The sequence below is a fragment of the Ambystoma mexicanum genome, chromosome 10 (assembly GCF_040938575.1).
Source record: "Ambystoma mexicanum isolate Mex_15411 chromosome 10, UKY_AmexF1_1, whole genome shotgun sequence".
Classification (NCBI taxonomy): domain Eukaryota; kingdom Metazoa; phylum Chordata; class Amphibia; order Caudata; family Ambystomatidae; genus Ambystoma; species Ambystoma mexicanum.
The window spans coordinates 1306454424-1306476031 of NC_090932.1; the positions used below are offsets into that span (position 1 = coordinate 1306454424).

General features: G+C 49.8%; 1 protein-coding gene across 1 annotated transcript in view; it reads right to left on the bottom strand.

Moving 5' to 3' along the window:
* The window catches only part of LOC138492279 (2'-5'-oligoadenylate synthase 1-like), a 170964-nt gene that overhangs the window by 103207 nt on the left and 46149 nt on the right, over window positions 1-21608 (bottom strand). Inside the window, exon 3 of the mRNA XM_069619330.1 lies at window positions 19036-19318. Within this exon, the coding sequence (XP_069475431.1) occupies window positions 19036-19219 (184 nt within the window). The 5' untranslated portion in view covers window positions 19220-19318. The remainder of the gene's footprint in view (window positions 1-19035; window positions 19319-21608) is intronic.

Here is a 21608-nt window from a genome sequence, read left to right on the forward strand (position 1 = left end):
CGTAAACCAACACCCTGTTTACTGCACAAGAACATCGCTTGCCTCAAGACGAACTATTTTGGATCGAGAGCAAATAAAAATGAAAATCGCTGAATATTCTATAAACATTTGATGTCCAATAAATGTACTTTGCCAAATGTACAATCTTGCAGTTTGCTTTTAAACCACAGTTTGATATTCCGAATTGTGGCGCTGTATTGTGAGATGATCTAAGACCCTGTGTACAGCAAAGGAACATCGCGTGCCTCAAAACGAACTATTTTGGATCGAGAGCAAATAAAAAAGAAAATCGCTGAATATTCTCTAAACATTTGATGTCAAATAAATGTACTTTACCAAATTTACAATCTTGCGGTTTGATTTAAAAGTACAGTTTCATATTGCGAATTGTGGCGCGCTGTGTTGTGTGAGCTGATCTGTGTTGATTTCCGGGTTCTGTGTGGAGTCGCGTAGAAGACGCCTGGGCGCGTTTGCCTACGCAGCACAGTCACGTCACGGATAGAGGCGGGGAATATGAATGTTTTGATAAAGTCTGTTTCAGGGGCGGGGGATTTGATTTAGTGCCGCAAAAGCAGGTGAGCCTGGGCGATGCGGCAAGTGATAGGATTATCATAAAATGGCGGCTGATTTCGAGTGCGTTAATGGACGAAAAGTCGGGTAAGGTCCATGGGAAAGTTTTCTACGATCTACCGAGTTATGCTTAAAAACACATGGCCGAACCGTAGGGACAATAAAAAAAAAGTCCCGGAACTCTCCTTTAATCAGATTTAGTGCCATCCTCTGGTGTTCTTTCCCGCATATCCAGGCTAGTATCCTACCTGGTTTGTCCGCTTCTTTGTGTGCCTTCGCAGTTCGTGCGGAGAAGTCGAACTTCGAGAGCCTCTCCCATGCAATTTTACAGTCTTCTCTGATCTCCTTCAGCCTGGTTTACCTCTCAATCGTTGGGGGGAGATTGTTTTCGAGGTGCTTGATCTTTTCCTCCTCAGACTCTAGTTCCTGTCTCAATTGCCTCCTGATCCCACCTGCCTCGGCGATTACCTCTCCCCTCGTTGCCACCTTCATGGCTTCCCAAAATGTACTCCATTTGTCGACTGAGCCCTTATTAAACTCTATGTATTCCTCAAGCTTCTCAGCTAGGGTTTCTTTGAATGTGGGATCGGTCAAGGCCTCTGTTGGCATGCGCCACATCGGGATAGGAGGTCTAGGGCCTCTCAGGCAGAGTTGCAGTATTAGTGGGGAGTGATCCGATATTGATCTACCCAGGTAGTTCGCAGATTCAACCTGTGGGGTTAGCTCATTGTCTATGAAGAAATAGTCTATCCTGGTGTAGATGTTGTGGGGGGCCGAGTAAAATGAGTAGGATCTGTCGACTGGGTGCAGGTCCCGCCAGATGTCGGTCATGTGTAAATCCTCCACAGCTCTGCGGAGGGCTTGGGAGGAAAGGTTGTTGGGTGTGCGTGGTGTGGTACACCTGTCCAATTCAGCGTTCATGACACAATTGAAATCTCCTCCCCATACTAGAGTGTGGTCTCTATGGAGCATAATTTTGGCGCATAGCTTCTTGAGGTGGGACGGTATACCGTATTGGGAGAAATATGAGTTCACTATGCATAGCCGAGTGTTCTCCAGCGTACCCCACATTATCAGGTATCTTCCTTCGTTGTCTTTTTCTACACCCAGTTGATGAAATGGGGTGTCCGGGCTTACCCACGTGTACACCCCTCGTGCATATCTCGAATGGGATGAGCCATTCCCCTGGCCGCCCCAGTATTTCGTCAATTTATCCGCCGAGTCTGTGGAGAGGTGCGTTTCCCGCAGTAGGGCGAATGATATCTTCTTCCTCTTTAGGTAGGATTGTATCCGGTTTCTTCGGAGGTAGGATCCCATCCCTCTGACATTCCACGTGATCACCTTGGGCTTTGATGCCATTGTATGTTTACATCAGTTATCGACAGGGATGCCACCTCTTTATTGCGGCTTGATCGTATGTTGTCGCAAGCCATGACCCGTTCAGACTGTGAGGGGCAATCTGTTTCGATATTTAATTCTGGGTTAGTTTCGGTACAGTTAAGAGTTCTCAGAGGTAGGAGATTTAAAACAATAACAACTTGAAAGAAACAATTATAACTGGTGCACCCAGCTCCTGTCACAACGGTGCAGTGCTCAGGTGCTCTCGCGCTGCCTATCCCCGTCCGGGTGTCTAGCGCAAGTAGGTATGCGCTGGCAACTGGCCTGCACTGGTCCCTCGCGGGAACGTGGTCTGTGTCCATGCATGGGAGACCCGGTGGGCCACGCAGTCGTTTAGCATTCTCTTTTTGTAGTTTTGCTTCAGATAGATCTGGGCTCTTTTACCGTTTCAGGTACATTGAGGAGGGCGTGGGTGCCCTAGTCAGGGTATCCGTGTGCCATCCCTGGCTGTCTTCATTATGTTTTCCGTGGGAAGAGTCGGTGGGGACCTCGGCCAGGTTGTTATGTTCCATCCACATAGTGGCCGCCGCTGGTGTCTCCAGAAATACTGCCCTTCCCTTATAAATCACTTTCAGTCTAGAGGGGTAAAGTAGCATATATTTCAGATTTAGTTTCCTCAGTCTAGCCTTGATTGGGACGAAGGAGTTCCTAGCTTTCTGAACCGACTGAGTGTAATCGGGGTATATAGTGATTTTAGAGTTGCCCCGCTCTATTTCTCCACCTTCTCTTGAGAATTTCAGGATTACCTCCCGGTCCCGGAAGTTGAGGACCTTCGCAATGATGGGGCGAGGGTAGGAGCCTGGGGGGGGTTTCTTCTGGAACGACCTGTGAGCCCTCTCTATGGCGAAGCCCTGGGAGAGGTTCGCCACCCCGATCTCCTGTTGTATTAAGGATTCCACAAAGGCCGTCGGGTCCATAGTCGGTGTCCAGACATTTGGTCGACCTAAAACTGGTCGAATGACATTTGGTCGACGCAATTTGGTCGAAAACCAAATGGTCGAAATTTTTTTTTAAATTATATATTTATTTTTTGGGTTTTCGTTTTTTACAAAAATGGGTTTTTAGAAAAAAAAAAAAAACATTTTTCTGGTCGACCAATTTTTTCCGACCAAATGTCTGGTAACCTCCATAGTCTCTGTCCCCTCTGGTACACCCAATATCCTAATGTTATTGCGCCTAGCGCGACCTTCCGCCTCTTCAGACCTAGCTTCCAGGAGGGACACCTTGTTTTTGAGGACTGCAACCTCCAACTTTAGGGCCGTCGTGTCAACAGACCTGTCCTTCTGGGAAGATTCAATAGCGGTGACACGTTCCGTCAAGTTGCGGGCATCCTGTCTTATTAGTTGAATATCGGCTTTGACTTCGCCTATCTTCGATTCTATGGATGATCTTAGGGCTGCGATCGCATCCAATACCTGGTTGTGTCTGGTGTCTTCCTCAGAGCTGTCTCGCGTTGCTGAGCCTATCAGTGTGGTCTGGGAGGCGGGCTGAGACTTAGATGTGACAAAAGGGTCCATGGTAGCATTTTTGGCCTTATTTCTTGCGGCCGCCATAGTGGAGTATCTTGGCCTTAGTGGGTGACGCAAGGGGTCCGATGACCTCTCGCAGGGTGGGTAAGCGTGCACCTTTTCACAGCTCTCCACTGCGTATCATTTAAGTATGTTGTGCCGCCAGTCTTAGTGCACCCCCTGTGTCGAGTGTGCAGGAGCTGTAGCTGTCCCGTGGTGAGGGCACACGGGTCGTTGCGGCCCGAGTCTTAGGTGGGGTAATGGTGGAAGAGTCGATGCTGGTTGCTGCGGGGCAGGTGGGTTGAAAGGGGCACCCCAGTGTGGCCTGTGAATGTTAGTTGGGGGAGGCGGCTAGGCCCTGCAGTCCGGCTAATGGGCTACTGGGCTAAGGCCCACAAAGTGAATGGGGTCGGCCTTCAGGCGGAGCGAGCGGCTCCCGCAGCAAATCCGGTATGCGCTCCGGAGAAGGATCAGCTGGGGCAGCTATCAATGAGCGTGTAGGGTGATGGGGTCAGGAGGGGCCTGCGATTCACTCACTCCAGGCGAGGTGTCCTCCAGTCGATCCCGCGTAGAGGACCACAGGTCGCGGTGAAGAAGTCCACTTGAGTAGGCGGCCGTGCTCCCTGGCTGGTGGAGATTGAGTCGGATGTGCCTCAGGCCGGGGCTTCAGCAAGTGAACCCCATGGTCTGTGGAGCCGGCAGTGTCCGCTCCGCACCAGTAGTGCAAGTTGCACGCCCGTACTGTCCGGCACGGGAGCACTGACTCTGGGCGCGAGGCGGGAGCTTCCGCGATGTTGTCCTTCGGTCCCAGCAGAAGTTTTGTTGGACCTCGCGAGTCCGCTCCGAGGAACGGCGTGGACTCCTGGGTGGCGGCGGTCAGCAGGAGGAGCGCATGATCAGCCGGGCGGAGGTGCTGTTGGATCCCGACCTCTCTGATCGCTCCGGAGTCATCGGCGCAGTGCGGCCACCATCTTGGGAGCTTCCCTTGGGTGGCAGGGGGAGCCGGGCCGGATCGACTCAGCAAGTGCCCGGTCTCCGATTTTTGTCGGAAAAAGGTGCGACACACAGATAATCGCTTTATGTGTAACTGCACCATAGAGTGGGTGGTGCAGCTACGCTCGTAACGCCCGAAAAACAGGATCTGACTGCGCGGCCCGGCCGGAGCTCAAGGAAGCGCTGTCCTCACTCCATGCGCGTCAGGCCACGCCCCCCTCCACGGCCGAGGTTATTAATTGTTTTGGGTGATGGACTGGTACCTTGACAATAACAAACTCGAATTAATTACATTATTTGTATACATCTGTGTTTGGTTGATGAGCTACCCTTCCGACATCAAAACAAGCGATAAGATAATGATCAGAGCACGAGCATAAATGGCGGCAATGAGGGGTTTTGACAAAATACACGGGAGGTTTACTCACCACCCCCCCCCGAGTAATGAAAATAGTACCTACTGTCCTCTAAAGTTTGGAAACAGGCACATTTGTTTGGCATGAATGGCTGAACATGTTTGACGATAGCTTATGGAGAATCACTCCGGGGTTGCCGAATTCGGTGACAATACAGTGGCCTAACCTCGTTGGAAAGGCTATTACACTTATGAATATCCCTCTGGTTAAAAATTTGGGTGACTGAGCAGAATTTTATCTGGAATTTATTTTAAAGAAATAATGATGGAAAGTCCAGATAATCATTTGACTTGGAAGGTTGAGCGAATTCATAGGTTATATGTGAAGAAATGATATGATCTGGGAAGTGTCCTGAGGGATATAAAGAATTAAGAAGAGACCAGCTGAGAAAGTAAAAAACGATGTAGCAATGTCTGCCTATCAGGGAAGGATCCAGGCATATCTGACCAGCTTCTCTTCTAAGAAGGATATATGAATATACCTCACATTTAGGGCAAATTCTTTAGGGACACTCGAGTTGTTGGGCCCACAGAATAACAAAAGAGCTAACTATACAAGGAGAATTGCAAGAGAGTACCTGAATTCTTAAAACATCTTTATATACATGGCTCTGGCATGAAACAGTGAGCTTTTGGGTGTTGTGTATGAACCGATGATTGTCCATACTGGAGAATTTTGGGAAAGAGGAATGCTGGGGATTCAAATCTCTATAGTTTTAGTGGTCACTCAATTTTGGGATATTATTTGGGACTGTTTGGGTAAAGGTGCAAAGGCAATTTAATGAGATAATGTAATTGTGGTCTCTTGTTTAGTTTCACCTTCTTTGTCCTTGTCCTGGGTTTATTTTATATTTCCCTTTTTGGTTTTGGCAAATGTTTGTGGTGCAAGCCACACATTTCCCAAAACCATTCTTACAAAACAGAGAGCGAAGGGAATGAGGTTCTATACTGAGAATATCTGGTTGGCATAGCAAACCAGTAATGCCATGGAATTAAATGACTAACTTGTTACATTTTCTATTTCCAAACTCTTGCGCGCTACCCAATGAGGAGCTCCATAACAAGATGTGCTCCAATCCACAGCTTTGCAAGAAGCAAGTTGGCCAGTCTTTAAATTTCCAGATGCGCAGTGATTTGCCTTCTTGGCTATTTTGGGCTACTTCACATACAACTGGGCCATTTCTGGGCTTCTTTTGGCGCCAATCTTTTTTGTGTGAGTTTTTTCTTACAGATGCAGTGGCGGGCTGTCAGGGGAGAGGGGTGGCACTCCTACACCAGAGCTGCAAGCACTGCTCCCAGTCCTCTGTACCCCGAGGCACAGCCCTCTACCCAACTACACCTCACTGTTCTTGTCTGGTGTCTCCCTGCCTGGGTATCTCTTCAGCATGGAGCAAAGGCTGTGAGAGAAACTTTTTTCCTATTTCCTATTTCCTAACTACCCTACCCCCACTCTCTCTAACAAAAAGCCCACCCACACCCACCCATTCCCCAATCTCTCTACCCCCACCCGTCCACACTACACCCACTCTCTCTCTATCCCCACCCATCCACCCTACCCCCACTCTCTCTACACCCACCCTACACCCACATTCTCTACCAACACCCACCCGCCCTAGCCCCACATTCTCTACCCCCACCCACCTTACAGCCACTCTCTCTACCCCTGCCCACCTACCCTACCCCCATACTCTCTACCCATACCCACCCAACCCCCACTCTCTCTACCTCAACCACCCACCCAACCTCTACTCTCTCTACACCACCCACACAATCACCAATCACTCTCTGTAATATCACCGACCTAATCCCCAAGCCACTGTAGAAATCCCCACCCTCTCAATCCCCCACCCTCTCTACCCCCACCCAATCCCCCACCCTCTCTACCACCACCCCCACCCTCTCTACCCCCACCCACCCAATCCCCCAACCTCTCTACCCCACCCACACAATCAACCACCCAATCCACTACTCTTTCTACCCCACCCACACAATCCCCACTCCCTCTTCCCCCACCCACCTACCCTACCCCACTCTCAATCTACCCCACCCACCCTATCCCTACTATTTCTACCATGCCCAACCACCCTACCCCCACTCTCTCTATCTCATCCACCCACCTTATCCCACTCTTTCTATCTCATCCACCTACCCTACCCACTCTCTCTACCTGCCCACACAGCCTACCCCACTCTCTATCCCATCCACCCACTCTCTCTAACCCACCCACCCTATCCCTACTCCCTCTACCCCACCCACCCTCCTCCCACTCTCCGTTTCCCAGCATTCCCTACTCTCTATACCCCCACCAACCCTTCCCCTACTCTCTCTACCCCACCCACCCTACCCCTACTCTCTCTACACCATCCACCATACCCCCACTTTATACCCAAAATCGCCCACCCTACCCCCACTGTCTCTACGCCTACCCATCCTGTCGTACCCCCTCCCTCTACCCCATCCACCCACTCTCTCTACCCCACCCACCCTACCCCTACTATTTCTACCATGCTCACCCACCCTACCCCCACTCTCTCTATCTCATCCACCCACCTTATCCCACTCTTTCCATCTCATCCACCTACCCTACCCCACTCTCGCTACCCTGCCCACCCACCCTACCCCACTCTCTACCCCATCCACCCACTCTCTCTACCCCACCCACCCCATCCCTTCTCCCTCTACCCCACCCATCCTACTCCCACTCTCCCTATCCCAGCCTTCCCTACTCTCTATACTCCCACCCACCCTTCCCCCACTCTCTCTACCCCATCCACCCTACTCCCACTCTCTACCCAAAATCGCCCACCCTACCACCACTGTCTCTACACCTACCCATCCTGCCGTACCCCTCCCTCTACACCACCCACCCACTCTCTCTAGCCCACCCCCTATCCCTACTCTCTCTACCCCACCCACCCTACTCCCACTCTCCCTATCCCACCCATCCCCACCCTCTATACCCCACCCACCCTTCCCCATTCTCTCCACCCCTACCCACCCTACACCTACTTTCTCTACCCCATCCACCCTACCCCCACTCTCAACCCAAAATCGCCCACCCTACCCCCACTGTCTCTACACCTACCAACCCTACCCTACCCCGCTCTCCCTACCCCATCCACCCTACCACATCCCCATTCTCTCTACCCCCCACCCAATCTCCACTCATTCTACCCCCACCCACCCAATCCCCATTTGCTCTACCCTCAACCACCCACCCAATCCCCATTCTCTCTACCCCCACCCACCCTACCCCACTCTCTGTACCTACCCACCCACTGCCCAATATCACTACCCCACCCACCCTAACCCTGATATCACTACCCCCACATACCCTACCACCGATATCACTACCTCAAATCTCTCTACCCCAAATCACCCACCCTACCCACACTCTCTATACCACCACATGCCCTACCCCCACTCTCTAAACCCATCCCCTACCCCACTCGCTCTCTACCCCACCCACCCTACCCCACTCTCTCTACCCCACCCTACCTAACTCTCTCTACCCAACCACCCACCCTACTCTACTCTATACCCTGCCCACACACCCTACCCACTCCCTTTACCCCACCCAGCCACCCCCTCTACCCCACCCACCCTACCCCTACTCTCTAAATACCCACCCACCCAATTCCTACTCTCCCTAACCCACCCTATCCCACTCTCTCTACCCCCACCCACCCATTCCCCACTCTCTCTACCCCCACCCACCCCGTCCCCACTCTCTCTATCCCCACCCACCATACCCCAACTCTTTCGACCCTCACCCAAACTACTCCCACTCTCTCTACCCAAACCCACCCACCCTAGCCCTACTCTCTCTACACCTACCCATCCTATCCTACCCCGCTCTCTCTACCCCCACCCACCCTACCACATCCCCATCCTCTCTACCCCCACCCACCGTACCCCCACTATTTCTGTCCCACCCATTCTCGCTATCCCCACCCTACCGCCACTCTCTCTACCTCCATGCACCCACCCTACCCCCACCCACCATACCTCCACTCTCTCTCGACACCCACCCACCCTACCCCTATGCTTGCTACACATACCCATCGCATCCTACCTGCTCTATCTACCCCCACCCACCCTACCACATCCCCATTCTCTCTACCCCCACCCACCCTACCCCCACTATACATAATGCACCCACCCTACCCCCATTCTAGCTATCCCCACTGTTAGGCAGAATCACATGCAGTACACTTTGGGAACACTGCAAACAATTAAGACTACAAGTGTCAGTACAATTTCACCTTTGGTACAAGCCTGTACTACACAGTAATGTGGTAGCAGTGGCTGAGCAGCCAGACTTATCTCAAGAGTAAAGTGAGCAGTACAAGAGGTTACACAAAGGACTAGCAATCACAGTGATTCAAATAAGCACCTACCCCGCTCTCCCTACCCCATCCACCCTACCCCATCCCCATTCTCTCTACCCCACACAATCTCCACTCATTCTACCCCCACCCACCCACCCAATCCCCATTCGCTCTACCCTCAACCACCCACCCAATCCCCCATTCTCTCTACCCCCATCCACCCTAACCCCACTCTCTCTACCCCCACCCACCATACCCCAACTCTCTCGACCCTGACCCAAATTACTCCCACTCTCCCTACCCAAACCGACCCACCCTACCCCTACTGTCTCTACACCTACCCATCCTATCCTACCCCGCTCTCTCTACCCCCACCCACCCTACCACATCCCCATCCTCTCTACCCCTACCCACCGTACCCCCACTATTTCTGTCCCACCCATTCTCGCTATCCCCACCCTACCGCCACTCTCTCTACCTCCATGCACCCACCCTACCCCCACCCACCATACCTCCACTCTCTCTCGACACCCACCCACCCTACCCCTATGCTTGCTACACATACCCATCGCATCCTACCTGCTCTATCTACCCCCACCCACCCTACCACATCCCCATTCTCTCTACCCCCACCCACCCTACCCCCACTATACATAATGCACCCACCCTACCCCCATTCTAGCTATCCCCACTGTTAGGCAGAATCACATGCAGTACACTTTGGGAACACTGCAAACAATTAAGACTACAAGTGTCAGTACAATTTCACCTTTGGTACAAGCCTGTACTACACAGTAATGTGGTAGCAGTGGCTGAGCAGCCAGACTTATCTCAAGAGTAAAGTGAGCAGTACAAGAGGTTACACAAAGGACTAGCAATCACAGTGATTCAAATAAGCACCTACCCCGCTCTCCCTACCCCATCCACCCTACCCCATCCCCATTCTCTCTACCCCACACAATCTCCACTCATTCTACCCCCACCCACCCACCCAATCCCCATTCGCTCTACCCTCAACCACCCACCCAATCCCCCATTCTCTCTACCCCCATCCACCCTAACCCCACTCTCTCTACCCCCACCCACCATACCCCAACTCTCTCGACCCTGACCCAAATTACTCCCACTCTCCCTACCCAAACCGACCCACCCTACCCCTACTGTCTCTACACCTACCCATCCTATCCTACCCTGCTCTCTCTACCCCCACCCACCCTACCACATCCCCCATCCTCTCTACCCTCACCCACCCTACCCCCACTATTTCTACCCCACCCATTCTGGCTATCCCCACTCTCTCTACCCCCATGCACCCACCCTACCCCCACCCACCATACCTCCACTCTCTCTCCACACCCACCCACCCGACCCCTATGCTTGCTACACCTACCCATCCCATCATACCTGCTCTATCTACACCCACGCATTCTACCACATCCCAATTCTCTCTACCCCGACTATATCGAAACCACCCACCCTACTCCCATTCTCGCTATCCCCACTGTTAGGCAGAATCATATGCAGTACACTTTGGGAACACTGCACACAATTAAGACTACAAGTGTCAGTACAATTTCACCTTTGGTACAAGCCTGTACTACACAGTAATGTGGTAGCAGTGGCTGAGCAGCCAGACTTATCTCAAGAGTAAAGTGAGCAGTACACGAGGTTACACAAAGGACTAACAATCACAGTGATTCAAATAAGCACTTACTCAAGGTTTCTTGGTAAAAGAATATACATTTATTTACACAGTCAGTTGGAAAACATTCCACTAGCAAGAGCAGCTCAATATCACAATCTAATATACTACAAATCATAACCAATCAGTTTCTGAACAAGTTCAGCTCCCCTGAAGTGGGAGCAAAGTGGCACTTCAGTTACTTTAGAAAGGGGTAAAAAGACAAGGTTATAAGAATCAACAGCACAAATACTTTCAGAGGTAGGGCAAATAGTTTCAGTTCACTACAACCAGCAATTCAGTCTTGGTTAGGATAGCACAGTTCTGGTAGTAAACGATTAAGTCTTTGCCCTGGTTTTTAGAAGTAGTTGGTCAGACGAAGAGTTAGATGTTGGTTTAGGGAAGGACAAGCCTTCAAAGTCGGGAAAGTTTCACAAACTTTCACCGCGGCCGAGCAGAGTTCTGAACCAAACTTGCACAGTACCTTAAAAATGAAGACGAGCTGTAGCTGAGGTAGTTGTTCCTAGCAGTTCATTCAGATCTCGCTGTTCCTGAGCTTCAGTCGTGGGAACAAGAAGGAGGACATCGGGAGGTTCCTGCACTGCCCAGGGAAGAGGCCAAAAGCTTGGCAAAACGTTGGTTTAAGGTGTGAGTGCCTTAAAGACCACAAACTGGTATCCTTCCCACTGGCTATCCGGTATTCAACAGCACTCTGAAGAAAATTCGACCAGTATAGGGACGGTGTCCAGGTGACTTGCGAGTTCGTTGTTCCCACCAAACTCAAGAGAAGAAGTCGTCCTTGAAGGGCTTCTCTGTCGAGGGAGTTTCAGGCAATTCAGACCTGAAGCAGGGCTTCACAGGTGGACCAGGAGTTGCAGTAGTCGTCTTTCTTCTGCTCGTCTTCAGTTCTCTCATACCAGTGGTCAACTCTCCTTACCAAGTTGTAGAGGCCTGCTTTTAAACGGTTTCCCCCCCATTCATTCTAGCCTGGCTGTCACTCACACAGCAGGGTGGTTGTCCTTGCCGGGCAGCCAGCCGGCCAATCATGCCAGAGTGCATTCAGGTCTCCTAGGAGACTAAGCACAGGGAGTTTCGAGCACCTTACTCACATCCTGTCCACCCAGACACTCAGGCGCCAGAGGAGGGCTTCAGCACTGAAGCCCACCAAAGACCAACGAACAAAGGGACCACACCTGGTTTGGCGCGCAGAGTTAAACACAAGACGGACCTTTTCTAAAAGAAACGGTGAAAAAAGTCTAAATATAGTGTGGAATCAGAAAAAAATACAATATTATGGCTGTTACACCAAGCAAAGGAAAATGCACCGACACGGGCTTGTAAAGATTCCCAGAATCTTTATTACAAAACTGAACAGTAGTCAACAAAGTACACAAATAGCTATTTGGCCGTCAGTACATCACAGAGACCACCAGCAGGGTTCAATGTGAGCAGTCAGCAGAATTTGCTAGCTGGACATCGGCGTATTCATACAGTTTGTTATAATGATGTCCAGCCTCTTACAAGTTAATAATACAGTGGGCTAGGGTCGCACCAGGTTCACTTTCCTAATTTACATATCTCGTGCATGCGGTTTACTTTTGAATACATTTACTAACACACTCTATTACTCTTTAATTTAACGTTACACTCTTTACATATTGTTTTAATACAGATTAAACAAATGCTTCGCATACCGTATTTGGATAGCATTACTGTTCTTGTATACTTGTAGTTTAACATTTGCTAATTCAAGTAATTCCCTGATCCCGAGGTCAACAAAGGACAAGGTCTACATGACCCTAACATGTAGCCTGAAGGCAGGTTGGACATTAACCCTCCTACAGAGGTTGAAAGAGGTTAAGGCAAGAACAAGAGCACATGAGACGGCCATTTTAGACTACAGGGTGACTTTGTACAAAAACTAAAATGGCGGTTCCAACCTAAAATGGAGGCTCGATTTACTTGGGGTCATGACCTTGTAATATGGGTTTCCTCGCAAAGCGACTGGGCATAGGCCAACATATACAATGAGGACGAAACAATATTATATCAATTCTAACAATAGGTCTGGGGCGTCATATTGGAAAACATGGCTGACCCGATTTTTAGCTACCGGTGTTCGCGGTCGGGAAAAATCATGGTAGTTTGTAAAAACCACTGCCACCAGCCATTTCAAGTAGAAAAGGGTAATATTTGACTGTTACATGAGTGTTTAGACTCAGGGGATGCTAGGCAACCCCTCGAGCACTCTATAGGAAGATAGTGTGTGCTGGGTCTGTAAATTTAAAAAGACTAGCAAAGTCAAGTTAACTTTACATGCTCTGGGAGACAGTAGTCAGTCCCCGAGAAGGTATTTAAACCTTGGGGAGTCTGAAAGACACCCGTGTGCCACTGCACTGAAGGTGCTCTGTGACACATAAGAAAAAGATGATGCCTATGGAGTTGTTTTAAACCCAAAGAACACAAAAGTAAAACACACATCAAAATACATGAAAGAGTGGGGAAAAAAGGCTCACATTCTTTCCAGGTAAAAAATTAAAATCCTAGAAATCCAGCAAAGTTGCTGGGTTCTCAAAAGGTAAGGGAAATTTGCACATTCTTGAGAATTGTCCCTAACACCCACCCTACCCCCACTCTCTCTACCCCTGCACTCACCCTACCCCCACCCACCCTACCTCCACTCTCTCTCTACTCCCACCCGCCCTACCCCCACTCTCTCTAAGCCACCCACCCTTCCCCCAATCTCTCTAACACCACCCACCCTACCCCAATCTCTGTACCTCCACTCACCCTAACCCAACTATCTACCCCCACCCACACAATCACCCACCCAATCCACATCTCTTTCAACCTCCACCCACCCAATCCCCCACACTCTCTTCCATCGCCCACCTACCCTACCCCCACTCTCTCTCTACTGCACCCACCCTACTATTTCTACCATACCCACCCACCCTACCCTCACTCTCTGTCTCATCCACCTACCCAATCCCACTCTCTCTATCTCATTCACCTACCCTACCCCACTATCTCTGCCCTGCCCACCCACTCTCTCTACCCAACCTACCCTACCCCCACTCTCTCTACCCCACCCACCCTTCCCCCAATCTCTCTAGCACCACCCACCCTACCCCACTCTCTGTACCTCCACCCACCCTAACCCAACTATCTACCCCCACCCACACAATCACCCACCCAATCCACATCTCTTTCTACCCCCACCCACCCAATCCCCCACTCTCTCTTCCATCGGCCACCTATCCTACCCCACTCTCTATCTACCGCACCCACCCTACTATTTCTACCATACCCACCCATCCTACCTCCACTCTCTCTGTCTCATCCACCCACCCTATCCCACTCTCTCTATCTCATTCACCTACCCTGCCCCACTCTCTCTATCCTGCTCACCCACTCTCTCTACCCCACCTACCCTACCCCACTCTCTCTACTCCCACCCACCCTACCCCCATTCTCTCTATCTCCACCCACCCCAACCCCACCCTCTCTACCCACACTCTCTCTACCCCACCCGCCCTGCCAAACTCTCTCTACCCCTTTACCCCCATTCTCTACCCCCACCCACCCTACCTCCACTCCTTCTACCCCCACTCACCCACCCTACCGACGATCTCTCTACCCCCACTCACCCACCCTACCCCCACCCTCTACTGCCACCCACAGACCCTACCCCTGGTACCCCAACCCACCCACCGTACCCCCACTTTCTGTACCCCCAACCACTCACATTCTCCCTGCTCTCTGTAGCCCCACCCACCCTACCCCCACTCTCTGCACTCCCACCCACACTACCCCTGCTCACTTTACCCCCACACCCAATCCCCATCCTCTGCACCCTCATCCACCGAATCCACCACCCTCTCAATCCCCATCCTCTCTACCCCCACTCATCCAATCCCCCACCCTCTCTACTACCACCCCACCCAATCCCCCACCCTCTCTACCCCCCTCCACCCAATCCCCCAACCTCTCTAACCCCACCCACAGTCACCCACCCAATCCACCACTCTCTCTACTCCATCCACCCAATCTGCTACTCTCTCTACCCCTGCCCGCCCACCCCACCCCCACTCTCTACCTCTGCCCACCCACCTTACCCCACCACTCTCTCTACAAAATCAACACTCTCTACCCTACCCACCCTCTCTACCCCCTCTCTCTACCCCACCCACCCTTACTCTCTCTACACCACCCACCAACCCTATTCCACTATCCCTACCCCACCCACCCACCCACCTCCCAATTTCCCTACCCCACCCTTCCCCACTCTATATACCCCAACCCACCCTTCCCCCACTCTCTCTACACCCAGCCACCCTACACCTACTCTCTCTACCCCACCCACCCTTCCCCCACTCTCTCTACCCCATCCACCCTAGCTCCACTCTCTATCCAAAATCACCCATCCTACCCCCACTGTCTCTACACCTACCCATCCTACCCTACACCACTTTCTCTACCCCCACCCACCCTACTCCATCCCCATTTTCTCTACCCCCACCCACCCAATCCCCCACTCACTCCACCCCCACCTGCCCAAGCCCCATTCTCTCTACCCCCAACCACCCACCCAATACCCCACTCTCTCTACCCCCACCCACCCACCAAATCCCTGTTCTCTTTACCCCCACCCAATCCCCCACTCTCTCTACCTCCACCAACCATCCACCCTCACCCACCCATCCTACCCGCACTCTCTACTGTCACCCACTGACCCTACCCCCGGTACCCCAACCCACCCACATTACCACCACTCCCTGTACACCCACCCACCGGTACCCCCACTAACCCACCCTACCCCCACTCTCTGCACCCCCACCCAGACTACCCCCGCTCACTGCACCCCCACCCACACTACCCCCGCTCACTTTACCCCCACCCAACCAATGCCCCAACCTCTCTACCTCCACTCACACAATCACCCACCCAATCCACCACTCTCTATACCCCAAGCCACCCAATCCACCATTCTCTCTGCCCGTGCCCACCCACCCTACCCCCACTCTATCTTCCCCCACCAACCCACCTTACCCCCTCTCTCTCTAAAAAAAACACAATCTCAACCCCACCCACCCCCTACTCCCAATCTCTCTACCCCACCCACACTACCCCCACTCTCTCTACACCCACCCACACTATCCCTACTTTACCCTCTCTACCCCAACCCCACTACCCCACTTGCTCTAGCCCCACCCACCCTACCCCCACTCTCTCTACCCCACCCACGGATCTTACCCCTCTTTCTACCCCTACCCACCCTACCCCCACTCTCTCTACCCCCACACAGCCCACCCCCGCTCTCTCTACCTCCTCTCATACTTCCACTCACACTCTTGCTTCATTTCTTACCCTCTTACTTTTACCCTTTTTCACTCAGATTTCCACTTGCTGCTCATCAATGGCACCCTCTCTCAATCATTTCCTCCCTTGCTTTGTTTTCCTTCCTTCTCATTCTCATGCACACCAGTGCCCCTTATTGCATCCTCCTTTGAAACTTTGCTCTCTCCTCCTTGCATCCTGGTGCCTGTAAATGCAAAATGCAAAAAACAGTAGTAAATGCCAAAATTGTTGGCTTTGTCAATGCTTGTTTCTTTTAAAGTGACTATAAGGGAACTTTCTTATCAAATTCATTTTGCTGTAATGTTTACTCTTAAGATAATGTTTTTAAGTATAATTGAAGGTTTATAAAATTATGAATAATGAAGGTAATTTAACCTGTTTGTGGATTTAAAAGAAATATACATATCACAATAATAAATTGTTTTGCTTGGCTGTGGCAGGGTATTCACAGGGGTGTTTTTATAAAGCACAATTTCAAATTTTCCCAGGCTGAGTAGGAACTAGTTCTGAAACCTCCATTTGTCAATAGACTGTAGAGAAGCTGCTAGTTAAGGCTGTGCATTGCTCACCCACTCTCCATCCCCACACACCCCTCTTCCTTCAGTTCTCATTGATGTGATTCTTGATTTGGAAGATGCTATGTCCTGCCCTGGCTTGTTCAATGACATTTTTAATAACTAGGACCTCCTTATAAAGCACATACTTCCATTCAGTGTGCACCTTTTGGAAGGTATTCCCTTGACTAGGCCAGGAGTCGTCCGCTCAGGAGGCTCTTTTTGACCTTTCGCAAGGTTCCTTGGATCTATTGGCGTACATCACACAGTTGATGCGGCTTGCTGTGGAAAATTCCAGCTGTGATTAAAAGGCACGATTAGGAGAAGCTAATTGAGTCAATAGTCCAGATTGGCTTTCGCTTCGAGGAGAGAAGGAAAGAGAATGCGGATGGTATGCTTCATGGATAATCAGTGTCCCTGATGCTTTATATTGGAAGGAGGCATGAAGTGAGAATCAGTATTAAACCATCAGCCTTGTTGGGGCCAGAAGACCGGATGCCAATCAAGTCAAACTGTGGCCTGTTCACCCCTGAAAACAGGGGGAAATGGAGGGCTTTGGCTTGCTGATTGTATTGTGGATTAATGGTCATCTGCATGTAAATATTTTTCATGCCATGGAAAAGTGTCAACCACAAATGAGGAAGGAGGGGGTTGGATTTACTTTAACATCCTCAGGTTTCTGAAACATCTGTTTTATTGTCAACCCTTTGGTTCAAGCTCACTACTCATGTTAAAGATTGGTTTGCTGCTCTGTGGGATGACAATTTAGGAGCTAGTCTTGCCGTTGTTTGATTTTGGCATCCTTGGAATGCACAAAGGCATTATAAGGGGGAAGGAACATCACATTGCAGTGGTTCAAAGGAGTGCTAAGGATTTGGTGTAGAGGGTCCTTGGACGGGTCCTGGATTTGGGTTAAGTAGGTACCCAGGGCCTCAAAAGGTTTGGTGGAAATATCAGCATTAATACTACCAAAGTGAATTACTGGTCCAGTCAGTGGAAATGGTCCTTTCATCTTGATTATGGGTGTTTTTTACTCCCTATTCTGAAGTGCCTTAAGAATTCATTGGGACGTGGCGAAATGACTGCATGTGGTAAATCCGCCAGCACTGTTTATGTTTTGGAAGTGGATGTAATACCTCACTTCACAACCTGTCAGTTTGCTTGCCCATTGGTTTAAAACACATAATCTGACAGAGTGTTAAACTGGTTGCAACAGTAATACCACTTGTTTTTACTGCTACTGACAAACTTATTAAGAGATCCACAGAGTGAAAATCCTGCGAGTATACGTGATAAGGCCTGCTGACCCCAGTTGTGGTGGATGATAATGAGGATTTTGATGTTTCAGAGATTTGCGATCACAGCATTTTTGTGAGTTAAGTTACAATAGTTGGTTGGTTGGAATGTTTACATTGACACTAAAGGTTGGATTACTGCAATGTACTCTTTGCTGGTACCTCTGCGCACAACCTCCAGCAACTGCAGATCATCCAAAACAATGCTCTTTGCGCGGCCCTCAACATTCCTAAACCTGAACACATTTCTGCCGCACGTAGAGCCGTGCACTGGCCCCCGATCCGAGAATGGATAATTTTCTAAACCCTGTCCATTGCGTGTAGGTGCATCTCCAAGTCTGCCCCACCCTACCTCTCTCAGAAAATCTCCATGGGTCACTCCTCCAAGCCTACTAGAACTCCCTATGCCCACTGTCTGGGCCAGCCCAAATTCAAACGCACTAAAGCAGGAGGGTCAAGTTTCCCATCCATAGCTGCTAAACAATGGAACTCCCTTCCACCTGTATTAAGGGCCGAAGAATCATACTGGGTCTTCCAAAAAGAGCCCTCAAGACCTGGCTTTTTATCTAATCGTAGACCCTACACTGGGTTCGCCCCGATCAATATTGTCTGCATGTAATTCCCAACCTACTGCCTGTAACCGTAACTACTAATTGTTGGCATGTAACTTGTTTCTGTAACAGGTTTTGTGTGGTTTATGAATAAATAAATAAGGGGTCAGGAAGGATGCTTCATCACAGCTCCTCTTGTTACTTGCCCACCATGGTGGTGCTGGATCTCTGCTGTTTTAGTGATATATATGAGGACCTGAGGATTGGTGTAAACTGGAAGCGTTTATGCCTGCTCTTATTTCGTCCAATGCGTCAGGCCCCAGAGCCTCAGACCTTGCCACTAGGCTCTGGAAATTAGTGTAAAGACGTGTTACTTACCAAGAGCATTGTAGGCCGGTAGAACATCAAAGTCAATGAAATCCGGCACTTTTGTTGACCGCATACAGAAGCTCAGGACACGGGGGTTATTCCACTTTGTTTTCTCAATTTGAACTTCAAACGTGTTCTTCCTCTTACATTCTTCCAGTTTCTTACTGATTTCTTCAATAATCTCCTTTCGCATTATGTATTGATCATTGTAACTATGAAAGCAATCCAGGAAGACGACGAGATCGGCATCTGAGCCTACTTTCAGGGCTGTGCCTTTGGCGGACGATCCACCCTGTGAAGGGAGAAATAACATGAATAAAGAAAACATAATTTAAAGAATAATTAGGCCCCTAGATGCATCACTTAGGTGAATTAAAGGTGTGACTTTGTCCATAGTTGTTTTCAGTGAGTTTTTGAGCATGCGCAGATAATGGGACTGAAAAAGGTGCTGCACTGCAGGAATTGAAGCCAAGGTAGTTTTGGCCCAAGTGATGTCTGATACTGGTAAGGACTGGTACCAACAATGGACTGCTCTGCTCATAAAAGAGAGGAAGTCATTGTTGTGTAAGGGTTGACTACACCCCTCAGCAGAAATGTTAGGACCGGAAGTCTTCATATGAGGCAGTAACCCGAAGTTGATACTCTGGAAGGACTAAGGGCTAATTAAAGGATTCACTGTTATGGCAAGTGGAGAGTTGAACCGGCCAGAAAGCCTTGTGAAGAGTTCCAGATTGTTCTCCAGTTTCAAATCGGTCAGGTGAGGGGTCTGGAGGGCAGATTAGATTAGTGCTGTCAGTTCCCGATAGACGTAGGATTCTGGGCCCTATTCTCGACTTGGTGCAGTGAAGGTGCTAAACAGCACGATTCACTGCGCCAAAAGAGGACGACTAGGCTCCACTACTATTCCCAAGTGGGCCTAGGCATCCTCGTAGAGCACGACAGTGATCTGTGAGAATTGTGCCTGTTTTTAGTTCTAACGGGCGCAATCCAATCTCGGCAGCATTTTTGTAAAATAACGACATATTCGTTATTTTACAAAAATGCTGCCGAGAACACAGATGAACACGTTCCTATACACCAAAGTGAGCAGCTTCAACATTGCAGGATGTTGAAGCTGCTCGCTTTGGTGTAAATGAAAGTGTTCATATACACGCGTGTGTTGTATATGAACACTTTCATGTACGTTGAAGCTTGTTGCTTTGGTGTACATGAAAGTGTCCATATACAACACACGGGTGTATATGAACACTTTCATTTACACCAAACAAGGCTTCTTGTGGCACTCCTCCAGTTTAATGGCACCAAAAGGGTACCGTATATGTGCGCTAGTTTAGCGCACATATTAAACTGGCGGAGTGCCACAAGAATAGGCTTCCCAAAAGCCAGTTTACGAATGTGGCGGTTGCTAGGTTGGTTTCCAACCCATCCCAGCAACCGCCAGATTTATTCCGAAAGTGGTGCATTCCTTCCGACTTCGGAGGAATGCGCCACCTTCAGAAAAGGTCTTACATACCGAAAAAGTTGTTAAGCCTTTTAACGTCCTTTTCGGTACTTAACACCTGGATGAGAATAGGGCTCTCTGTTTCCTTGCCATGCAAGCTAACGAATGAAGCCGTCTCGGTTTGACAACATCATCTGAAATTAACGCGTGGGCTTGTTTTCTCAGACCTGTTGTGCAAAACCTGAGTACCAACAACTAGAAAACCGCTTCCTCCAGAAAATCCTGGCATGTATAAAGGTAAGAGGGGCTACTTAAAAACTCCTGACAGGTGGTTGGGAGAACCTGGCCGTCAGTGGTGCACTTGTGTGGCTTCCTAGGGCAGACAAGGGTTTTCTTAATGACCAAGCGAAACACAGACATTTCCAGAGTATAATTATACTGTGTACTAGCGCGATATAAATAAAATATCATAATCAAACAAATATCAAAATACTGATTCAAGCTTCTGGCTTGGATATTTTGGTCTGGTAAATGTAATAACTTGGTTAATTGGTATGGTACTTGTTCTGTCTTGGACTGGGATAGTCTCGAGTTGTTCTGATCTGGTTATCTGATCTGGTGAGGGTCTAGAGACCTTTTGGTATAACTACTCTGGTCTGCTGAGATTTAGAGACCATTGATAACCTGATTGGGGATTAAAATATGTGACAGGAACGGGGCTTACATCTACCCATTTCTAATAGGGTCAGAAGGGCGGCAGACAGCTTAAGTGCCCCAGTCCCCTTTCAGGGGCACTTGGCAGTGTCGCTCAGAATAGATCCTCCTTCCCCCTTTCTTTTCAGGACCGCAAAGAAAGTGGAGTCACAGTCTGAGTGGAACAGGGGCAGCCAGTGATTTCAATGAGTGGCACTAAAAACACTGCCTATTGCATCCCCAAAAATCAGGTTTCAGAAGTGCCCACAGCACCGAATCTGCCCTATTAGATTTACAAACTAAAATGTTAGGCATCCTGGACAAGGGAAAAGCAGGTCTGCTAGTGCTTTTGGACCTCTCGGCTGCATTTGATTTATTAGATCACGGCAAGCTCCGAGAAGCCCTAGACACAGCGGGAAATTGTTCTAAGGAAGCTATTGATTGGATT